The following is a 23,624-nucleotide window of genomic DNA, read 5'->3' as shown; positions in this document are numbered from 1 at the left end:
CGGTGTTTGTGACAGTGGCCGCGGCCGCTGCCGCGGGGGGGGCTGCGCCTTTAAGGGGCGGGTCCATGGCCCCGGCCCCGCCCGCTGGCACCGCCCGCGGTGTCGCTGAGGGCCCGCGGGACGCGGCAGCAGCGCGGGGAGGAGCGCCCGTCCCGCCGCCATCGCCAGCATGCAGCGCCGAGTGTTCGTGGTGGGCGTCGGCATGACCAAGGTACCGCCGCCCTCCCCGGCACCCGCGTGTGCGCGGGGGGACACGGCCCGCGCCAGGCCGGCCTCGGCGGCGCCCCCCGGCCGTCCCCTGCTGGCGCTGAGGCGGAGGCGCTGCGGGAGCTGCCCGTGCCCTCCCCGGCGGGGCTGCAGCCCCTCACGGGACGCGGTGGCGCCTCAGGAGCGCAGCGGCAGAGCCCGGTCCCGGCCCGGCAGCGGCGGCTCCGCGCAAAGTTCACCCTGGCTCGGGCTGTGGGGAAGGCCGGAGCCGGCCAAGGTGAACGTGGTGCTGCACAGAGCAGGTCGATACAACAGCCCTGCAGCGGGCACTGCGTCCCCGTGTCCCCGCGTCCCCGTGTCCCCGTGTCCCCGCAGCCGCTGGCCGGGGCCCGTCCCGGGGCAGGGGCTCAGGGAGAGCAGGGCCCTGCAGGGTCTGTCCTGGGGCGTTTCTGTCCAACCCAGCCCTGCCCCTTGGGTTGTGAGCGCTCGATTCGCCCCGCTCAGCTCCCCCGCGGGCAGGTGGTAGCCAGGTGGGCGTGCGGCTCTTCTCTCGAGTAACAAGTGATGGGGCAAGAGGAATTGGCCTCAAGTTTCCACAAGGCATGTTTAAGGTTAGAATCAGGATTAAGTAAAATCCCTTCACCGAAAGGGTTGTCAAACCAGGAACAGGTAGCCCAGGGTGGTGGTGGAATCACCATCTCTGGGGAGACTTCAAAGACACGACGATGTTCACTGAGGGGCATGATTTAATGCTGAATTTGGCAGTGTTGGGAGAACAGTTGGACTTGGTCTTAAAGATCTTTTCGAACCTAAGCCATTTCATGATTTTCAAAGAGGAAAAGCAAAAGAACTATTTTTGTATTGATAGATGAATCTTAAGACAACTTTGATATTTGCCACAGTAGTCAGAAACTCCTCCCCCTGGCCACCTTTTAAATAATAACTTTTTGCCCTGTTGCTGCATGGGTATTTCTCCAGCATGCACTGTGATAGGGGAGGAACTGAAAGGTTAAACACAATTCTGTTAATTGTGTATATTGGACTAGATCACAGAATGTAGTAATAGAAGTTATTGAGCTCACTTGTGATGTCCTCATGGAAGAGACAAGTGAAACCTGTCAGACACCATATTGCATCCTAAGTATTTTACCCAGGAATCTGAAATCTTTTAGGACTGTATTGCTTCTATTTCATCAACATTAATGATGTAATGATTGCTAAAGTTTGTTATATCTTCTCACAACAACAGTCCACATTTCCTCTGTGTGTATCTGTCAGTTCCCCAGTGCTCTGCACTTTCAGAAGTGGATCCACTCAGTTTCCAGTTGAGCATGACTTGCGGAATTGTCAGTCCTCTCTTCTCCTCTCTGTTAGCCCAAGCAGACTCTTACAGACTTCTACAATGATCAACTCACCAACTGTTTTTTCTTATGACCTTTGCTATGTAGTTTCTCTGTCTAAATTAACAAAAGGAGGAACTGCAGAAAGTACAGCTAAGTGGCACCAATGACTGGAGTCAGGGAGATAACTTTTATATGCTCACAGAGGACATCAAATAATTGGTGGAATTATAAGTAGTTAGCATGAGGATTTCTTTTAGCAATGACACTTTTTGTTAGTGATGTAAAAATGCAAACCACATGTACTTGTGGTGGTCTTTAATGAGTTATACTGCAAGGAAAATAAAAATGCCAATTCTACTCCAGTGGTGAGCAGTAAGGTATGATAAATTCTCTACAAACATTTTCCTGTTCTTTACAAATAGGAGTATAAAAAGAAAAAAGAAGTGGAAGGGAAGTATTTCTCAAAGCTTCAGTGAATATTATGTCATGTATTATGATGAATTGGTGAAGATTACAGCTATTCTCTGTCCCACCCACAGGCTTTGGACAGGATTATTGTCCATCTCCATAGTCATGGATCTTCTTTAACACTCACCAGAAATGGCCCTCAGCTCCCATAAAGTTGCACTATTTTCTCTTTTTTAGCCTTTGCAGGGTCTGGCAGCAGCACTTGGGAATTGCAAAGATTTTGTACACACACTTTTGGGTCAATGACATTACATTGTTTGCATTATATAAAACTTATTTCTAAATTAAATATAAAGCTTTAAAATATATAAATTTGAGGGAAATATGAATTAAATCTCACTGTGATTTATTCTTAGCTTGTTTTTCTTCCTTTTCTCTTGCCAGTTTTCAAAACCTAATGAGAAGAGTGCTGATTATCCTGATATGGCTAAGGAAGCAGGTAATTTAGTAATAAACCATTTGATTGCTGATGCTTATTTTAGTTGTTACAGCCAATATTTTATTACACACATGAAGGAAAAGCTACTGTTCAATAAATAGGTGCATCTAAAAGATTTAAAACTCAAGCCTCTTTCAACAAATCCATAACTGACCTGTCCAGGTCAGCCCTTCCAGGCTGAAGCCAGCAGGATGGTTTCAAATTGGATTGAGCACTTAAATAATTTAATACTTACCTATATTATTGAAAACATACTCTCATTGGGATGAACAACCTTGGTGCATGAACACAGAATTGATTGAGTGAATTTTTCTGGTAAAGAAGCTTGTTCAGAACTCAAAATACTGTGAAATTGTCCTTATGAGGTACAAGACTATTAACCAGTTGCATCATGTAACAAGGAATTTCTAAAACTCTCATTTGTGAATGCAGGACTCATACATACTACTCTAGGTTTGCTTGTTATGGTAGTGAGAGCTGCTTTTTTTTTTCCTTTTCAATTTTAAACATTTTTTCCAACTTTTAAACTGTCTTTTAGGCCAGGCAGCTTTAGCTGATGCTGGGATTCCTTATTCAGCAGTGAAGCAGGCGTGTGTGGGTTATGTTTATGGTGAGTATTGTTGTTTGATGTCACTTCTGGGACAATTGCAGACATCTGTGTGGCTAAAGAATGAGGAATGCCATCAGTAGGCTTTCTATTAAGGGGAAATCTATTTCCATTCCAAAAAGATGTTTTCATTTACTTCCCTTCTGGTTCTTTATTAATGGCTGTATTGTGGCAGCTGAAGTAGGGTCAGTCTGCTGTGATACCTGCAGGAGCTTCCAGGCCACAGCTCTGAGACCCTTCTGTCCAGTCCAGTTCTGTCCCTTTGATTCACAGCCTGTGGAACAGAAACAGCACAAACTCCTGCTTTTAAAATCTGGGGAGTTTCAGATTTTAAAACTGTTTCTGAGGTTCTTTACTGTGGGTACCTGAGAGCCACACTCACGGTGACAGCTCAGAAGTTCGGGTTTACAGTTCAATTGGCAGCACTGCACATACATGGCAGGATTTCTTTTTGTGAGTTTGTACCTTATTTTAATGTTGTATTTCCATCTGAAGGTGACTCAACCTCTGGGCAGAGGGCGATCTACCACGGTCTGGGTCTGACTGGCATTCCCATCATCAATGTCAACAACAACTGTGCCACCGGCTCCACGGCTCTGTTCATGGCCAGGCAGCTCATAGAAGGAGGTGGGTGGTTTTGTTCTGTGCACTAAGAGATTGTCTGGAATACAGTGGGATGGGGTATGTGCATGTACATGCCTTTTCCTGTGTCATGAGCTGGCTGAACCCGGTCAGTTCTGCCAGTGAAGTGTTTCTGCAATAATTATTTACAGGAGTGCAGAACAAGTGGCATTATAGTGCTGCAGGCACTAGATTCTCCAGGATGAAAAAAAAGGAGGATATGCTTAAAAGCTCAGTTTTTTTCTTTTAACTTGAAGTTGATACAAGTGTTTAACACATTTTTGGAAGGGAGGGGAGAGAGCAGGCTGACAGACCATGCTTTGTACTGGCAGATGAGTATTTCGTCCTGTTTTTGCAGTTTCTTTGTGGACTTTGATACTTTCTTGCACTATTGCTGAAGCTTCTGTAATGAGAACTATAGTAACACTGTGTATGATTGTTTACTACTTGTAGCTGAGACATAAATGCTTGGTTGTGTATGAGAATTGGTGTCAGACAGTTAAAAATAAACCCCAGTCCTGTAGAGATCTTTCATTCTTAGCTATCAATATCTTTGTATCAATATCTTGTCCAATCTTATTTGACTCTTTCAAAAATGAAGGAGGGTAGAAAAGCAGCTGGTAGATGTTTGTGTACATATCATGTAATGGAATAGTTGTTGGTACATGGTGACATTTATAATCACACTGTCCTTTACAAAGTCACACATTTCATTTTAAGGTTTGGCAGACTGTGTTCTGGCACTCGGCTTTGAGAGGATGGCCAAAGGATCTCTTGCTTCAGGTGTAAGTGTCTGAAACCCTTGATATGTTTTGTGTTTGTGCATGAGACACACCTCCTCATTCTCTGAGATGTATTCTCAATAACACCACGTGCTTTACTGTGTTGCTGTAGATGATGACAAAAGAAACCATTAGTTTGATCTAAATAATCTTCCAATGAGTTTTGTGATTCTGATGGCAGCTATGGCATACTATAAAAAATAAATTCTGAAACATTCCATGCAAAATTCACGTGCCATGTTTGTTGTATTGTGCCAGGATTATGTTAAAGGCTGGGTTAGTGGGGAAAAAGGAAAATACCAGATAAAACACTGAAGCTTTGAGTAACTGAAGTGTCTTTCTCAAGCAACACAGCAAATCAAGGAAGGATTCTGGGTCTTCTGCCCTGATGCTTACTCAGCTGTCCTGTTAACACACTCTCCCACAAACGAGGGGCCTCTTGACTCTTATTTGTTTTTACTGGAGAAGTGTGTGTGGGTTTGTTTGGATTTTGCTTTAAGGCAAGCAATATTAGAGCCCATATGTCATTTAACTGCAGAACTGCCAAATTCAATAATATATTCAAGCGGTTTGGGTGAAAAATGTTAAATTCAGCAAGTGATAAAAATGATAAAGAGTTATCTTTTAATATGCTTTACGATATTTCATCTAAGCTTAGTTGAAAATACTAATACAGTATTAATTTTATAACTTGCATTTTCTGCTTATTTACTCTTTTTTATAGCTGGGAAATTATCAATACTTTTGAACATGTCACTGAAATGCAACATACTGCCCAAAGACTTGTTAAAATATTAGAAAAACCTCACATTTTCTTGGAATCTGTGACAGTTGTGTGCTGATGTTGAAAAGAAAAGGGAATTATGATTTGCTTTGTATTTCTGTTTTCAGTTTGCAGACAGAACTAGTCCTATGGACAAACATTTGGAAATTATGATAAATAAATATGGCCTAGCAAGTGCTCCAGTGGCCCCTCAGATGTTTGCGAGCGCTGGCAAAGAACACATGGAGAAATATGGTTTGTGAAAATACTTCTTTTTTCATTGTCTTCTCTTTATGAAGTGATTTAAAAATAATAGGATTTTGTTTTAAGAAATGGTAGCATTAAGGTTGCATAACTTTCTGCATTTTATCCCTGAACTGTTTGGCAAAAGCTGTTGGGTATTTGATTTGATTTAATACCTAGTACAGGGCTGCTGCTGCCTCTGCTGTTTGCTACCCCCTGACCAGACAAGGGAATTGGCTCCAAGGTAACAGCCTGGCCTGTTGTGCAGCTTTTATTTGCACTTTTAGACTATTATATCAAAAAAATACAGACTTAGACTCTAATATTTCACTGCAGCTGTTTAGCACTGATAGGAAAATAAGCATTTAAGTTTCAGGAATAGAATAATACATCAAATAAAGTGCACTTGTTTTCTGTTTTTCTGTAAGTGTTAAATATGCAAGTGGGTTGTTCTGTCAGATAAAACTCAGCCATGTTTAGTCTTTATCTAATTTTGAAACCTCCGCTGAGTTCTGAGTGTGTCTCTTGTAAAGATGCTTGTAAAGGTCAGATTCTTTTGACACAATATTTAAACTGTTATGTCAGCACTGTTTGAGCAAACAAAGTATTTCAACAGAGCTTTCTTTCCCCTTTTCAGGGACAAATCCAGAATACTTTGCGAAAATTGCATGGAAGAACCACAGCCATTCAGCCAACAACCCGTGAGTCACGTCCTCCCCCTCTGCAGTCGACATCCCTGGCTGTTAAAAAAATTCATGCACAACAAAGGAGTATTTTTAGAATATGCTCAGAATATTTTCAGCATATGTTCTTTATTGTGGATGAGAAAATAAATAAATTATTCTAGAAATGGATAAAAATTAATTCTCTATCTGGTACCTTATACTTTGTAAAAAGAGCTCTATAGCTGCCTAAGAGTGGGATATTAGTGTGTCTGCTGCTCAGTCTGAGATGGCATCTGTGTGTTTTCCTCAGGTATTCCCAGTTCCAAAAGGAGTACACGTTAGATGAAGTGCTGCATTCTCGCAAAATTTTTGATTACTTGACTGTCTTACAGTGTTGGTAAGGAGAGGACTTTGCATTGTGAAATAGATCTTGATGTTAAGAAAAATATGGTAGGACATTTATTTAAATAAAATCTGTTTGTGTCAATTATAATTTATAGATTGTTTTAAGTAAGACTTCTTATAAATGAAACAAATGTGGAAACTCTGTCATCTCCCAACACTAGATACTTCTCTCAATGTGATACAGTGAGCTGAAATAAGTTCTGTACTTTGGGGTTCTCATGTAGTTCTATTCTTTTCCTAATGTGCATCCATTGCTGTTAAGTGTTAATTCTTCTCTTCAGCCTTTCCTAAGCAGTCTTGGAGGGTGTATATATATATATTTACATCTTTATAGCCAAGTAGAAGCTTTGATTTGTCCTAAATTGAAAAGCCTTATTGACACATTTCTATTTCCATGTCATGATTTTCAAATGTCTGGTATAAATATTACTGAAAGTATCCAGTAAGCACTGATGGAATTTATAGGTTCAGTGGTATCAGCCAAAGAAAGTGGGGTTTTGTTTGTTGGGTTTTTTTGTTTGAATTAAAAGATAAATCTATGGAAGATCAACAGTCTAATGAAGATTGGCATTACTGATTTAGAACATCATTATTTTTCTTTCAATCAGTCCAACATCAAATGGTGCTGCAGCTGCAATTTTGGCTAATGAGGAGTTTGTGAAAAGGCATAAGTTGCAGCCAAAAGCTGTGGAAATTCTGGCCCAGGTGATGGCTACTGATTTTCCAAGCACATTTGAAGAAAACAGTTGTATGAAGATGGTAGGTTTACAATTCTGTATTCCCTGCTACTCTGGGGTGGTTTTTCTGAGGTTTTTTTGTTTATAGTTTTGGGTGTGTGTTTTGTGGGGGTTTTTTTTGTTTAATTTTGGGAGTTAGTTTTTTTTTTTTTCAGTACCTGCAAGTCCTAGTGATGCTGTAAACATTTTCACGTCAGTGAGCAAACACATTATGCTTTGTGGTGAATGTAAAATTTATTTCATTTCAACAAGATATGGAATAAGCAAGGAGCATGATTGTGGAATGACAATAAGTAACTTATAAACAGGCTACCAGAAACCTAATTTTTAACAAATTATTTACAGAGTACTTTTTAAACAATTTGAACAGCAAAAGAAAATTTCTTTCATTTTTCTCTTTATAATAGTAATGAAATTTTAAAAAATCAGGTGGATCCTAGAAAAAGGTAACAAGATAATTTGAGGATTTGTTTCAAGGCTGATGGTGTGAGTCATGCAAAGGAACAATTTGGGTTGTGATCAAGTTGGGGAAATAGAGGATATTCCCCAGAAAGGTTTTGCAAGCCAACAATAAGCCTTAGAATGTGTTATTTCTTTCTAGATGATTTTTATTGTATGAATATCAAACTCTGACATATGATGCATTAAAATAAATCAGAATAAATCCTTTTTTTACTGACAGGATCTATAGAAGCACAGTTAAAATTAAGTGTAAAAATTAAATTGTGAGCTGTATTTCTGTAATGATATTTTAACATAGAATGACTCCTTTTTCCAGGTTGGCTATGATATGACTAAAAAAGCTGCACAAAAATGTTTTGAAAAAGCAGGGCTGAAACCTGCAGATGTTGATGTGATTGAACTTCATGACTGCTTCTCAGTTAATGAGTTAATCACCTATGAAGCTCTGGGACTGTGTCCAGAAGGTAATAGCAGCAATGCAGAGAATTGTTCTGTTAAAATGGAAAGCACCAAAATTACCCAAATTAAGAACTCCTGTGATCTCAGTCTTAGGCCCCTTTTTTGGAGCTGGATTGAATCATAATCCTACCCCAAGATTTCCCCCCATCTATGTATTTCCTTTTAAGAAGATAAAAATAGGACAAGAATTGCCTGTGGGGAGCCTTAGCAAGTTCACTGATCTTTGAAACATCTTTGCCTCAGAGTTGTTGGCAAATTGTCAACTGTGTAACAATCTTCAGTTTGCCCAGATTAATTTAATGTCAGTGAATTTGCTGGATTTACATCAGAGTCGGGGCAGTGGGATTTAGCTCTGTGTATGTAAAATCATTAAAATTTTCTGCTGGAGAGGGTATTTTATGATTTTATGATATTCAAATAAATAATGCATTGAACTGTTGTTTCAATTCATGATCTATTTAAATTCTAAACATATTCTTGCTTTGCATAGATTATCATCTGATAGAATCTTTCTCTAATTTGTTTTTAATTGTAAGGAAATACCATCTTCTGGCACTAGGTGGTATATTAACTCTGAGCTCTGTTACTGAAACAAACATTTATGGAACTACAGGAGTTTGCCTTTGAAAGTTTGCTTTCTACTGTCATTTTTGCTGTGTTTTTATGGTATCTGCAGCAAATATCGTAAATTTTTGACATATTTAAACAGCTGCATTAAGCTATTTAAGTTCATTCCTTTAACTGAGGCAGAATAATCCTGATGGTACTTGTGTATTTGACTAATTAGCCTTGTGCATAGTTATTTAATATTGCTGTTCTCACAACCCTTAGTCAGTCTGGCCTTAACAGTATATGCAACTTATCTTGGAATGATAGACTAATTAGGCATAAAGATTAATGAAATAGCATAAACCACTGTGGGTTTAGATGGGCAAATCTAACCTGATATTCTCATTTAATGTCACCATGGAACCACAACCGATCTTTTTTAGACTTCAGTGTTAGTAAGGTAGGCTGAAGAAGATGGTACAAGAATAAATGAGTGAGAGCCTGGTTAAAAGGGAGAATTGACTGTATTCTGCAAAGCTAAATAAGTCCAAGCATTAGTTTTCTGAGTGGTTTTATTTACTATTTTAATGTCTAATACAGCCCAAGGTACCATTAATTGGTCTTTGTGGCAAGGGCTTGTGTTCACTCTCCAAGTCCTGGGGGTCACAAATTACAGCTAATCAAACCATAGTTACCACTGCAGTTTCATGAACAAAATATAAATATTTTCATTATACAGATTATATCATAATGCTGCATATACCAACAGAACAATTCAACTGCAAATTAAAAACAGCTTTTGTACCAAATGCTTCCCTTCCATTTTATTTCTCCAATGGTGCAAGCAAGTCTCATTAATGTAGTTTGGCTAATTTTTGCTCTTTGTGAAATATGAGCTATAATGAGTACAATGAGTGTGATAATTACTATAATGAATAATGTCTAACATTTTCAAGGGTTTGACTGACATGCAGGATCTCTGGTAAGTTAGAGCAGAACTGAAAAATCACTTACAAATAAGAAAAAGAACATTTTTCTTACGTAAATACTGTTTTATAGGAAGAGCGTGTGACCTCATCGACAGAGGAGACAATACTTACGGAGGAAAATGGGTTATTAATCCCAGTGGTGGCTTGATTTCCAAGGGACATCCTCTTGGTGCCACAGGTATGAAAAATCACTTATTTAATCACACCCATTAGATAAGAGATACAGCCCTTGAGCAGGCAGGTGCTTCCCACTTGTGCTTGAAATGTGAGGGCCTCAAAGCTTCTTCCCAGTCTTTCCAAATAATCCAAGTGTTGGGGCAGGTTAACACAGCTTAACCTTTCCTAAATAATTGCTCAATAGTACAGCTTCCAAAAAGTGTTTGAATAACTATTCTAATATGATGTCATCCTCTAAAATTTTGGGTTTGGAGATTTTTACTGCCTCTGAATAGCCTAGACCATTGTTAGCTGTACTAGAAGCCAATTTTGTTAAATCATGGATGTCAAAATATTTGTCTGATGTTTACAACAGAGGCTCACTTGGTCACCATTTCCCACCAACAAAAGTTTTCCCCTTTTTTGTTTGTGTTTTTTTATTCTTTCTTTAAACTGTGCTTGTTTCTAAATGAGTTGGCTCTGGACAAAATATGTTGGGATTTGTGAAAATAATTCACCCTCCTTGTTTGGAAATGAGAAGTTGTCAGAAAACTGGAGCAGACGAAACCTTGTAAAACACCAAATCTTAATCTAAACAGCTGTAACAGTGAGATACAATATGCAGTTAAGTGTGGGGGCAGGGGAAGCATTAGCAAACTTTGGGAAAAAAGGGGTTCCAGATAAAAGGGACTGTGGGTATCTGTAACAGGATGAGAGTATTGCATTGCCAGGTTTGTGTTAAATTTTGTCAGTCACAGTGATGAAAGCAGAGGCACTTAGTGGTTCTTGCTTCTCCATTGCCATGGGGTGGAGGAAGAGTCAGTAAAATGCAGAAAATGACAAATCTCCAGCTGTCAGCTTCATTTCCCTTGGAAACAGTCTCGAGGCTGGTTATATGCTAAATAAGGGTCATGTAAATCCTCTTAAATATCCAAAGCATTCCAGGGCAGGCTGCACCACAGTACACACCCTCTCCTTGAGGCTGAGAGAATGAATAGGTTTCATTCACATTCTCCTCTATGAGTGGAATTTTAAAACTCCTTAACTCATCTTCCCCATAATGTTCCAGTTAGCAACGTGTAAAATTAGGTGCATGAAATGCAGATTCCTTGTCTGCCTTGTCCAAAGACCGGTGCAGTTGTCCAGGGGAAGGGAGAGGAAGGGATGAGGGAAAGGAGAAATGCGTGAGGAATGTCCAGAGGAGGGCAGTGGAGCTGGGGGAAGGTCTGAAGCACAAACCCTGTGAGGAATGGCTGAGGCACAAATAACTCCTGTGCACCTGCAGCACTGCGGGTCTGTACTGAGGTTACAGCTCACACACTGTCCTGTCACATTGTGCACTGAGAGTTAATGAAAAGCTCACACTGGCTTTTGGAAATGGCTCATGTGATTGTCCATAAGGAAGAGCAATGGTCAGAAGAAAAAAACCACCAAGCAAATAAAAACTATTCCAAGATTAAATGGCTGAGGCGGGTGGGGGGGCTCAGCTTGGAGAAAAGGAGGCTCAGGGGGGCTCTTCTCGCTCTCTGCAGCTCCCTGAAAGAAGGGTTGGAACCCAGACAGCCAGAGACAGCGTGAGAGGGTAGAGCCTCAAGCTGTGCGAGGGGAGGATTAGGCTGGACAGCAAGAGGAACTTTTCCACAGAAAGGATGGTTAAACATGGAATGGGCTGCCCTGGGAGGCGGTGCAGTGTTGAAGGAAGGGCTGGCCGTGGCATTCAGTCTAGCTGGCAAGCGTGGTGCTTGGTCATGGGTCGGACTCCATGATCTGGGAGCTTTCCCAGCCTAAGGAACTCTGTGATTCTGTGCGTGCGGTGGGACTGGACCCTGGCTGCAGAGAGAGCTGCTGGAAGAGTGGGGGCACACTGAGGGTGAACATAACCAGAGAGTGTCAGGGTGTCAGAGATGCCGAGGGTTCCCTTCCCTCGTGTTTCCCAAGCACATCCCCTCGCTCCCGGCGGTTTCCCCATTCCCCCGCGGTGAGCGGGCCCGCCTGACGCCGCTCTGCGCTCGATGTTTCAGGGCTGGCGCAGTGCGCGGAGCTCTGCTGGCAGCTGCGCGGGCAGGCGGGGCGGCGCCAGGTGCCGGGGGCGAAGGTCGCGCTGCAGCACAACCTGGGGCTCGGCGGCGCCGTGGTCGTGACGCTCTTCAGGATGGGCTTCCCCGGGGACAGCAGGTGAGCCGGGGCTGCCACACGCTCGGGGGCTCGCCCGGCACGGGGGGAACCGCGGGCTGCACCGCCAGGCCTTCCGGGGCTGGACACAGCGCTGCCGGCCCAGCCCGGCGCTCCCGCTTCCTGTGCCCTCCAAACTTGGTTGTGTTAGAGTTATTGCCGCTGCTCGAGGAGATTGTCCTGTAAACTGAAACATCCAGCACCTGTAACTCGTGTGTACCTGCAGCACTGCGGGTCTGTACTGAGGTTACAGCTCACACACTGTCCTGTCACGTTGAGAGTTGACGAAAAGTTCACACTGGCTTTTAGAAATGGCTCGTGTGATTGTTCGTAAGGGAGAGTAAAGTTCGGAAGAAAAAAGCCACCAAACAAATAAAAACTATTCCAAGATGAAAACACGCCACATCTTAATTAGTTAATTGAAACTCGGGATGTGCCAAAACCAGCAAGACATCCATGGGAACAGAGAAACTACTGCTTTCACTGCTAAAGTTGTTACTGGTTTAGCTCTGTGAAGGATTGCTTTGAGCTGTGTTTCATGTGATACTGTAATTCCTTAGAATTCAGGTGTGTTACTGGCTACAGAATTTGCAATAGCAATCGTAGCCTGTTTCAGAGTAAGAGAACACTGCTATGAAGCTGTCTGCACTCTGCTGTAGCTCAATACTCCAACAGACAGGAATTGAGAGAAAAATACTTAAAATTTGTATTATTCTGGTATTTCAGGGGAGACTTACAATGCAGTTCCCTTTATGTTTTCACTTTCAGCTTTCCTTAGAAAGATTGAGCTGCTTATTGTGGGCATTATGGCTTTCAAGGCTCTATCCCAGTGCTTTGTTTTCTATGAAAACCTGTGCACAGCAGAATTAATCATACGCTGGCCTTTCAGAAAGAAACATACCCCTCCCTCCCAGCTCATATTTCTGACATCTGTTTCAGCTAAACCTGTGCAGTTCCTGGGAGGTGACAATATAACCTGTGGAAGAGGTCATGAGAGAAGCCACTGAACTTTGAAGGGCTGCAGCAGTGACTTTTTGTACTGTCAGGAGTAATAATTCTTGTCTCTTCAAATCTGTAAGAGGTTATACCATGTGAGGAAAAAAATAGAGGAAAAAAATCTTCTCATGTCTTCTAACATGCTCACAAAACTTGTCAGTGGGTGTTGGTACAGTTTTAAATCTGAGGGGAAAAGACTGTTGCAGGGAGTACACCTTTTTCCATTGCTTTGAGCTTTGCCTTTGAAACTACAGTCACTTTATGGAAAAAACTGTTGCTATTTTTATATCATCAGCTTTGAGGTGCTGCTAGAAGTAGTCCTCCCTGTCAGGGAGCGCTTTTCATGTACAGATAATATTTCTTCGGAAGAAACTTAAGTCTAATTTACTATGGCTCATTCCACCTTCACTGGTGTTCAGAATTTTTAAAATGCTTTCTTAAGTACAACTCAGCCCAGAGAAATCTTAGCAGTACTCATTTCATCTTACACTGGAGAAGCTTAAACCCTTTATTTCTCTGTGGGAGAGGGATCTCTGTGTGGGAGCTCCCTGACCCAGGGAGTTGCACCAATGTGTGCCAGACTGGAATGGAACAGTGTGGCTGATGTGCTCAGACACCCTTGTGTAACTGAGTTATGAGGTGCATTGTGTAAGTAAGGGAAAGGTGGTGAAACTCCGCTTTCATGAGGATCCCTCACACCACATTCCTCCAGCAGTGGATGTACAGGTAATCTCTGGTTCCAGATCAAGCCTGTGCCTTTAGTAAGAGCTGGTGGGAATGTGCATCAGGGCAGCAGGACTTGATCTGTTCTGCATCAGGTTTTGAAACAGTTCTGCTTTTTGTTTGGTGGCTTTTTCTGAACCTTACACTTTCCATCCTGTTAGTACAGCCTCGGTTTATTGGCAAGAAGGATGTGTTTCCTTCAGACCAGACAGTGCCCCCCTCTCCTGTCACACATCTGCAGGGCAGTGTCAGCACCACCCCAGGGAGCTCCAGCAGCGTTCCTTGCGCAATTCTGTCACTTCAGCAGTATCAAACCTCACCACAGCTTTGGACTCTGCTGCCAGGAGAGGGTAATGGCGGTGACCTCGTTCCTCCTGCTGCCTGAATTGCCATTTCTTTGGACATTTCTCTGTACTTTGGCTCTTTGTGCCCCACAGAAATCAAGAGTTGGGTTCCATGTTGCTATCAGGCCATGCAGGGTGATTTCTCCAGAGTGTCAGGGATAAGATTAATGATTTACTTCCATTGTAAAATTAATCTTCAGTTCATACACACAGAGCACCCAGATATCTGGAGTGATTGTAATTCAAGCTGTCAAGAGAGCAAGCTTCTCTTTGATACCAGAGTTGCTCCATATGCTAAAATGTCTCTTGCTGGTGTTAGGCCTATTTGTGATCTTTTGAAGATGTTGAAAATGTGATTTAAAGTGTTTAAATTGATGGGTTTTTTGTTTCAGCAGCGGCCGTATTGCAGCTGTGCCTCTCAGTGCAGCTGTTGATGGATTTAAGGCACACCTGGTCTTCAAAGAGATTGAAAAGAGGCTCGAAGAGGTATCTGACTACTTCTTTTACCTACAACAGGTTTTTAATTGATAGCAGAATGTGTGTGAAGCCTGTTTGGGATGTATTAGCATCCCTCACTTCTTCAGGACTGCTCATTGGAACAAGTGTTACAGATTTGGATTTTGCCAGAAACCCTTTACATGATTTTAATTTACTTTTTTCCAGATAGTTCCTACCTGCATAAGGATGTTTCAGTGGAGGCAAGTTTAGTATGTGAGGAGCTTGCTCACTGACCAAAGAAACTTTGTGTTTGGTGTTAGGTGCTTGTTTTGTAAGTGAGATCAGAAGAAGAAATTGCATTTTGTCAAACTTATGTCAGGACAAGGCTATTAGGACTATTAGGAATATTCTTCTCAGTTTAATAGATTTCAATATAGGTAGTCACAGTTTGAGGTTTTTGTTTGTTGAGATTTTTTGATGGTTGTTTAAATAATGCCTAAAGGGGGGATTTTTATATTAGTAGAAATGGTGAAGGTTTTTTAATTACTTCTGTTAAATTATGACTAACTGAAAATTATGTTGAAGTAAATTACTTTCTCATTCCATGGTCATTACAGGAAGGAGAGCAATTTGTCAAGAAAATTGGTGGAATCTTTGCCTTCAAAGTAAAAGATGGTCCTGGTGGGAAAGAAGCAACTTGGGTAGTAGATGTGAAAAATGGTAAAGGCTCTGTGGCAGTTAATTCAGGTCAGTGCTCTTTTATTGCCATTGCAGAACACACCTAAAACTAATGAATATAGACTCATATTCTGTTCAGGCTGTAGTGACCTTGAGCAAAAATGATGTAGAGCTACCTTATTTTAAACTTTTCTTATTGCTGACACTTTTAATCCATGGTGTTTCAGACCAAGAACTAAACACCTTCTACTCTGAATCTGTCTAGAGGTGATAGTGTATTTTCTTAGAGGCTGCAGGGAGATGTCATATGATTTCACAGGAATCAGAATGGGGAAAAAAAAGTGAAAATCAAACCTCAGGGATTTTGTTGCTCTCACCTCTTAAAATTTGGACCAAAAATGTAATTTGTAGCTGTTTCTTCAGTTGCTTTGTTGGAGACACTGGTAAGCAGTAAACTGGTCTGCCTTGTCAAGTTACTTCTCTGCAGGGAGTTAAGCAACAAAACGTGATTGGTTTCAGTGCTGACATAAACTTCAGCTGACATAAACTTCAAGTTCCATTTTCGAAAAGCAAGAAATAAGAAACAGACTGGATGGTGTTGGGGAACCCCATAAAAATATTGAAAACAAAGCATTTGTACCCTAGTAATGAAAATAAAATATACAAAGACAAGAGTCAGTCCTCAAAATCTGATATATCCATGAACCTGCATCACAAACCTTTAATTAAAAAGATAACAGAGGATTTGATTTGTAAATTCATTGTTGTGTTATTACAAAAAGAAGACCATAGTCTTCTGTTGCATGGACAATAATTTATCAAACGTTTCAACGGAATAATGAGTATTGGAAAAGATGTGTGCAGGTTTTAGCCCTGTGGTTTACCCAGCACTATTTATATCAGAGCTTATTAAAATAACTTTCCAGCTTTCTCCTAGTGAGAAGATCCTAGAAACTTCTGTACTTGAATTAATTCAAATGAAGGCTTTCAGAATGCACACGTTGTTCCCATGGAAGGAGAGGGCAGGAAATGCCTGAAATGTCAGTAATGAATATCTTCAGAGAGTGTCACAGGGGAAAACTCATCTATTCCAAGCTGATCTTCATACTAGCAAATACAAGCTTAATAAAACTGAAAGATGATTATCAGTGCTTGCAATGAACATTCTGTCTGGATGCAAGACATTATTATTTATTTTCAAGAATAAATTTGCTTAGCTTTTCAGGAAGGCCCATCTTTCTGCAGTGTAGGGTTGGTCTGTGCTGCAAGGTGGACCAGCTGCCCGTTGGCTTGGGGTGGCCTCTTGCTGATATTTTTTGATGGTTCTTATTTGTACAAACTTCAGGTACCATTTGCTGACCTGTGGTGTGAGGGGATGCTCCACGTAGTTGTAGCTCCTGTGACTGGTTCATTTCTCAGTTTGAATTTTGGTTCAACTCGTGTCTTGCAGACAAGAAGGCAGATTGTACAATCACGATGGCTGACACCGATCTGCTGGCACTCATGACGGGCAAAATGAACCCTCAGACAGTAAGTACAGCAAAGATCACCTGAGCAGGGAGCTGGGTGCTTTCTTTTAATGTGTTTAAGTTGGAATCATTTGAATGTTTTCATCCAAAACTGCCATGGCTGATCTGAAAAATGACATATCTTGGTGTGCTCTGAACAAATCAGCCCAAGTGAGATTCATCAAGGACAGAGATGTATGTCAGACACCTACAGGGGTGTGTCCTGTGTTATAGCCCAGAAGGAGATGTAATAGTGCTTGGTTTGCAGACAAGAGGGGCAGTCCAGTTTTTACAACGTGCCATAAGAAAGAAGGAATGTGGGCCTCTCTTTGGAGGGCTTTACCCCCACAGCTGACATTAGGGTAAGGAATCATCTGGATGTTGAAAAGTAGAAATTGAAGTGAGCATCCACTGAATGCCTCCAATTATTTGTTGTTGAGTGGGGAGTTTGGGGGTTTTTGTTTGGTTGGTTTCATATTTTTTTTATTCCTCTGTATGCCAGAAGCAGTCATGGTGTACAAGTAAACCAGATGTGTAAGCTAATTTTAAGTTGCTGTGCTGTGTTTCCAAATTTGAAATGCTCTGGGTAACTGTTTCAAGATTTCGGTCTGGTAATCATGGGGTAAATTTTGCAAACTGAAATGTATCTACGAGAAGTTTTAAGGTAAAACGCATTATAGAAATACAATATATGTGTAGAAAATTCAGAAGCAACTCCAGCTTTACATCTACAGTTTGGATATTTTGGTTCATGCAGTTTTATCTCCTTACAAGGTCTGGAGGAAAAAATCCATAACAACAGTGCATTTGGGATAACATGTTGTATTACATTTTGCAATATCTTTCTTTTCAGGCTTTCTTTCAAGGCAAGTTGAAGATTTCTGGGAACATGGGCATGGCAATGAAACTTCAGAATCTACAGCTTCAGCCAGGCAAAGCTAAACTCTGAGCTCAGTAAAGTAAATAGTCAGTACTTGATGTTCTTGACAAAAAAAGTAGAATGAAACTAGACATTATCAATAATATGGCACAGGCTGGGTTTGATTTGGCCTCTCTCACCTAAATCCTGTGGTTAGAAACCTTAATTCTCTTAACAATTTCCATCAGTTTCTCAATGGCTAAGCTTGAGGCACTAACACTTACAAATGGTACATGGTGGGGCTTTGTGACAGGGTTTGATCTAATCAATGTGGACAATTTTGTAAAAATTAGAGCTGAATTGGGCTGCTTACTGTTGCTGAGGTTAGTTGGGAAGGAAGAGAGGAAAGTTATAAATAGTTTGGCTTATCAGTGGAATGAGTTGCATTTTTTAAAGGCTGTAATAGCAGGTCATACAGATGCTTTCAGACTTCCATTCTAACAAATTTGCTGCTGCTTACATTAAAATGGTCTTGTACAGGGGATCTCTAACAACATTTTTTTAGAATAGGTTTTAGGAATTTGCTATAAAATACTTTTCTTATTACTACTTTGGAATTAAATAAAATATCCAGAAGTAAGCAGGAACTAGAATGCTGCTGTGAGGTTCCCAGGATTTGACAATACTTCACCTTGAAACCAGATTAGATTTGCCAGGAGAGCAGAGAGGGAATATAACCAATATGTTACCTGTTTTCTCCTGGTGAAATCTAGTGTTGATCATGATGAAATTCGTGTCAGCTATGTAAAAACTTTAAGTTCTGTTTTGGGAAAATGTATTCTGGTTGGAAGTTTAATAGAAAATTAAATATACTTTTCCTGTTCTTCTGTGTGTCTCTTTCTCAGATTTATAAACATGGGTTTCATGTTAATGTACTGAACTGTTTTATCCAGTTATTTATTTATTGGCACCTGCAGGCATCCACTTTTCCCTCCTCAGGCACTGTCAGTACTTTGTCCATAAACTTCACCTCAGTCCAGCAGACACATCTCACATCCTCACATACCTGGGCCATGGCTGAGGAACTTACACTGAGACTTCTGCTTCCCTGGCTTAGCTGAAATGAGAATAAAAAAGAACAAATCCAAGCCAATCATTCTGCCTCCTGTTGGGAATGGTGACAGGTTGCTGAGCAGTAGGAATGGCTCTGCTGCATCAGACCAAAAATCCTCCTGGCCCACTGGATCTTCTCCCTGTTGGTACCTTGGAAGGAAGATGAAGATTGCCCAATCATCTGTTTATTCAGAGTACTTTCCTAACTGCCACTGATTGTAATTGTTTTTCCCAGCTCACAAACTTGAGCCAGAAGTGGTTATGTCTGGATTGTCTTTCATGAGTTTGTCCAGTCCCTTTTGGAATCCTTGGACAGCTTTTTTTAGCATGGATCAGGAGTTTCTGTGCCTACATATCATATAGGATTAAATTTACTCCTTTCTATCCTGTACATTGCAGTTTTATACCTCAGTTTTTGGGGGCTTTTTGGGACACTTTATGTTTAACTGGAAGAACAGTGAACAGCTTCAGAGCACTTCTGGTGTTTATATTCTTGCCCTGTCTCCTTCAGGCTTCAGAGCGTACAGAGAGGTCATTCTATTTAACTGTGTCACTTGAGACACCCTTGTAACCTTCTGTCCATCCAGGTATCCTTCCTGTATGCTGCATTCCAATTGTCCTGTTCAAAAGGTTTCAAGATACAAGAGCATTTTCTGCCTTTATTTTTCTTTTTCCAGTTGCTTTTCTGACCACTCCTTGTTTTGAGGTGATGTTTTCTTAGATCTCTTAAAACTGAGGGCTCATTCCTTTCATACTAACTCAGTGCATATTTCTGCACTATGAAACTGAAATGTTTTAAATTATTTTTCTGTGTGCATCAGTTCATTTGTACTGAATTTCAGCTGTCTTTTACTGCCCAGGAACTCAGTGTTCAGGCCTGGTCTTTAATATCTGGATGAATCAACATTTGTGACCCCACTGTTCATCATCTTTTCCAAGGCATTAGTTTTCTGTTAATTAGGACAAATATGGCATTGCTCCACTGTAAACTTTTCAAAGTACAGTCTGCTCATACCAACTGTTTCCTCCTGTGCATTGTTTATTGACTTATCTAAAGGACTGGAATAGACAGGAGTCATATCTCTCAAATGAAAACAGTGTTTACCTCTCTGTAAAATAACACTTGCTATTGTACTCACTGCTTTTTCCTAAGTTCTTGCCATTTGGCTTGTGGCATAAAACAAAGGGGAATTACAGGATTGCAGCAGTATTTCAGTACAGAAAACAATTTATTCCTCCTCTTGCATTACTGACACTAGCAGGAGAACTCTGAGGAGATGTCCCTTATGCAAGCTAAGAACGTGCCTTTTTCAAGAATTTTGAGCACAGAAACAACATACTGTTTAATTAAAGCAGAAAATGAATTTTGAAATGTAAACAAGATAACTTAGATAATAGTGCTCCATCCCAATAATAGTTCAAGTAAGATGTGCTCAGCTGCAGAATGAGATGCTTTAAGGGGGAAAAGTTGCACAGAAATATGAAGGAAAAAAAAGTACAAAAGTAACTTTCAAGTTTGTTTGCTACCAAGAGGAATAATATCCAAGGCTAAGGCCCCAATTTCTCCCTCAGAGAAATCTGGGTTTGCACAGGGCCAGGCTTGAGCATCTGCAGCTATGATGTTGAAACAGAAAAATCCCAGATTAATCCTTCCATTCCCATCAGCAGTAGGTAGAGGGAGTAGTGCAAAGGTTAGCACAGCCTGCAGCTGGGAGAACTGGTCAGGCTGGTGTTTCTCCTGCAGGATTTGAGGAGATGGTGTAAAGGACAAAGTCGGGTATTTACCCCATTTACCTGCAATGTCTTTGACTTCTGTGCTGTATTTCTTCTTCACTTTCAGCACCTTCTTTGTGTTACAACTTGCTGAGTAATTTTTTTGTATAATACTTCCTCTGGTTTTTCTGGGACTGAGGGGAAAGGTGTCTTTTTCTGGAAATCCCAAATCCTCCGTGAACATTCTGCAGTCTTAGAATGTGACAACTTTGAATAAATAAATGTTACAGTGGATAGAAATAATTTACTTTCATGAGGAAAAGCTCTCTGGTACAAAGCAGTTTTTGACATTACAAAGTTCTGTTACTCATTTTTTGCATAACTCAAAGCATTACCTAAATCTGTACCATTTTAGAAACCTTGCTACAAAGGTTTTCTTTCTCACTCCCTAATGCTCTGTTGACCAAGCAGCATAAAGTTCCTCTTCTCCAGCTAAAATCCCCTGTAGCTTTAGATCAGCCTTCTTAATGAAGTTTATGTTACTGCAATTGTATTTATGTTAACTGGATTCCTTGGGGGCAGAATTAGAAAGGAAGCTAGAGGTACCAAAAGGTGGCCAGTCACTGAACATAGCAGTGCTTTAACTTTGGTTTCAAAGGCCTTGTGTAAAGGAAAAAATTAAATTGTAATCCTCTAGGCAGAAGGTTTGGTGTTCTCAGACTCCCAGCTCACATGATGGGCAATCTCAGCTTTAGATATTAAAATACCTGGGAGGATTCTTCTTCCTTCATGGACTCTGAGCACCCCTGGCCAGCTCTGGTTTGGGGATTTTTCCCAGCTATGGTAAGTGTGACAGCCAGAGGCCTTGTCAGGTTGGCAGGTATATCTTACCTTTATTTTCTTTTGCAAAATACATGTAATTCTTGCATATTGGAATTTTCCCTATAGTGGAAAAAGCAAGAGAAGCAAATGGTTTGTCAGAGTTGGAGCCGCTGAGCAGAGCTGATACCTGACTCAGCAGATCTGGCTAGCAAGAATTTGAGTGAATGCTTTGGTTTTGGAGCACAGATTTTATTCCTAAACTTTTACTTGGGTTTTGTGTTTGCAGCCCTGCTGCTTTGGCTAATCAGAAGCAGGTTCAGTGCAGAGCAATGCAGTTACTTGTGAAAATGCACGTGTGTGACACAGTCTGGCCGGTGGCACTGGGGAGGCTTTGCCTGTGAGCAGCACACCCTGGCACAGTGTGGGATCCCCCTGGAAAGCAGCAGAGTGAGGAGGCTGTGAACAGCTGGGCACAGCTCATGGCAGCTGGGTTAAAGAGCTGCATTTTTGGGCAATAGATCATTCCAGGATGCATTAGGATGGGATAAAGGCCTTGACTCCATCTTCCCTCTTAGGACAGAAAGAACTGCAGATAGTCCCAAGGCCGGTTTTGTCCGTTTCCCATCTGTCCCATTCATCTGAGGTCAGCTTCAACTCTTACCTCCTTGGAACAGGAAATCCATGGCTTCCTGCTCTGCAGAGCACCCAGAGCACTGCCTGTCAGCTCTCCTCGAGCAGAAAAGGGTAAGAATGCAATTAGCCTGCTGGATAAAAGGCAGGGAAAAGTCTCTTAACTACGAAAAATCAACACTTGAGGAAGCAAACCACATGTGGAGGATAAAGGCTGGGAAAAGCCCCAACTGTTTGGAACAAATGCCTTTATTACTTAAATAAACAGCAGCGTCATTTGTTGGAGTGACAGTGTGAGCTGTTCTGTAGCCTGTATCTGTAAGAAGAATTCATTGTTAACTTGAAAGCAGATGGCTTTGTATGGCCCTGGGTGGATTTTCTGGGAAATGTTAGTTATCTGCTGTGATACAGGAACAGAAACATCCTAATAATGCTGCAGCAGGCTAAAAGGAACATGGATAATATAAAACAAGTACAAAATATGCTGTGTCTGTATCCCATATTTCAGGTAGATTAAAAGCAGTCATGGATTTTTAATTTTTTTTTTAAACGGTACATGTCCTCTGGGAGAACAGACATCTCAGAGTTCATTCAGATCAAGACACAGATGCCAATAGGCTCCTGGCCAGGCACTGTTGAGAATTCTTAGGTCTGAAAAATACTTCCCTTCCTGCTTTGGAGACAAAACCCCCTTTTATTCCTTGTGTTTTGATTATTCATTTTTTGAAGCAAAATGACTACAAGTTACTTAGAAGAATTCTAATGATTTTTTTCTCTCCTTTTATATAAAGGCACAATACCAGCACATAGCAGTGAGCCCTTCAGGAATGTCAGTATTTCAGTAGAGTCTAAATCAAATAAACGAAGGTGAGAGTAAAGAACATTTTGTTACCTTTTAAGATACAACTAAAGCCTCCAGAATGCCTGGTGCCTCACTCAATGCAGATCACAAGTGAGCTGATGCCTGGAGAGCCACTTTTCTTGGAGCTTGAGCTTCAGTAGATCTGCTTATACCTTTTGTTCTCTGCCTTGCTGCTGTTTGATTGGTGTGTCTGTTATTTGAGTTTATCCTATCACAACTACATTTAGCGTGTTTAGGGCAGTGGCAGCAGTTGCAGAGCTGAGCAGGTCTCGTGTGGGATACACTGCATAGTGCAGCCTGGACACGGCCTCATGCTGAGGTTTGCAGGAGTCTCTTTGAAATCTAAGAGCTCAAGCCTGTCCTTGCCCACCACAGGGGTTTTACTGCTGGGCAGTGCAGAGGCTGTGTCCTGCACAGGGCACTCTGTGCCAGGCCATGGCACACACTGGCTGTCACAGCTGTCCCAGCAGCTGTTTGCCAAGGACCTGGTTCTCTGCCATCTGTGTGATCTGAAGAAATAATCATACCAAAGTTTAAACTGAGTCTTCAGCTTCAGTTTTTAAAGCTGGAAATGTTTCTTCATGCAGGCTGCAGCCACAGCTCCAGCGCGGCAGCAGGGAACATGCAGGAGTACAAAGACTCAAGCTGGACTGGAAATGTCCCCCTCAGCTCATTCTGTGCTGTGAGTGTTGCAGGGGAAATTCTTTGCTCTGAAAGCTCCAGAAAGCTGCAGTGAACAGAAACAGTGGCTGCTGAGTCCATGTACCATGGCAGGGCATAGCCTTTGCCTCAGTGGGTGTTAGAACAGTTTCAGATAGATTTGACTCCAGCTCTGGTTTTCCTGAGAATTTGTGTGGATGATGGAAATGCA

The 23,624-nt window shown here is 41.4% G+C and overlaps 1 protein-coding gene across 2 annotated transcripts; it reads left to right on the top strand.

Moving 5' to 3' along the window:
* Positions 1-57: 57 nt before the first annotated feature.
* SCP2 (sterol carrier protein 2) lies at positions 58-18,496 on the top strand. Of its 2 annotated transcripts, none has more exons than XM_063407073.1 (16): positions 58-211; positions 2,403-2,457; positions 2,996-3,067; positions 3,560-3,691; positions 4,406-4,470; positions 5,359-5,485; positions 6,111-6,174; positions 6,449-6,535; positions 7,152-7,302; positions 8,059-8,206; positions 9,810-9,917; positions 11,917-12,070; positions 14,526-14,616; positions 15,186-15,315; positions 16,697-16,776; positions 17,608-18,496. In XM_063407073.1, exons 1-16 carry the CDS (start codon positions 170-172, stop codon positions 17,701-17,703), a joined length of 1,602 nt encoding a protein of 533 aa, XP_063263143.1. In that variant the 5' UTR covers positions 58-169; the 3' UTR covers positions 17,704-18,496. The 2 variants fall into 2 exon arrangements, with proteins under 2 accessions (XP_063263143.1, XP_063263142.1); XM_063407072.1 differs by having other exon boundaries at positions 59-211; positions 14,523-14,616.
* The last annotated feature ends 5,128 nt before the right edge of the window (positions 18,497-23,624 follow it).

The sequence above is a fragment of the Prinia subflava genome, chromosome 10 (genome assembly GCF_021018805.1).
Source record: "Prinia subflava isolate CZ2003 ecotype Zambia chromosome 10, Cam_Psub_1.2, whole genome shotgun sequence".
NCBI lineage: Eukaryota > Metazoa > Chordata > Aves > Passeriformes > Cisticolidae > Prinia > Prinia subflava.
The sequence above is the reverse complement of the archived record's forward strand: the minus strand, read 5'-3'. Positions and strand labels throughout refer to the sequence as shown.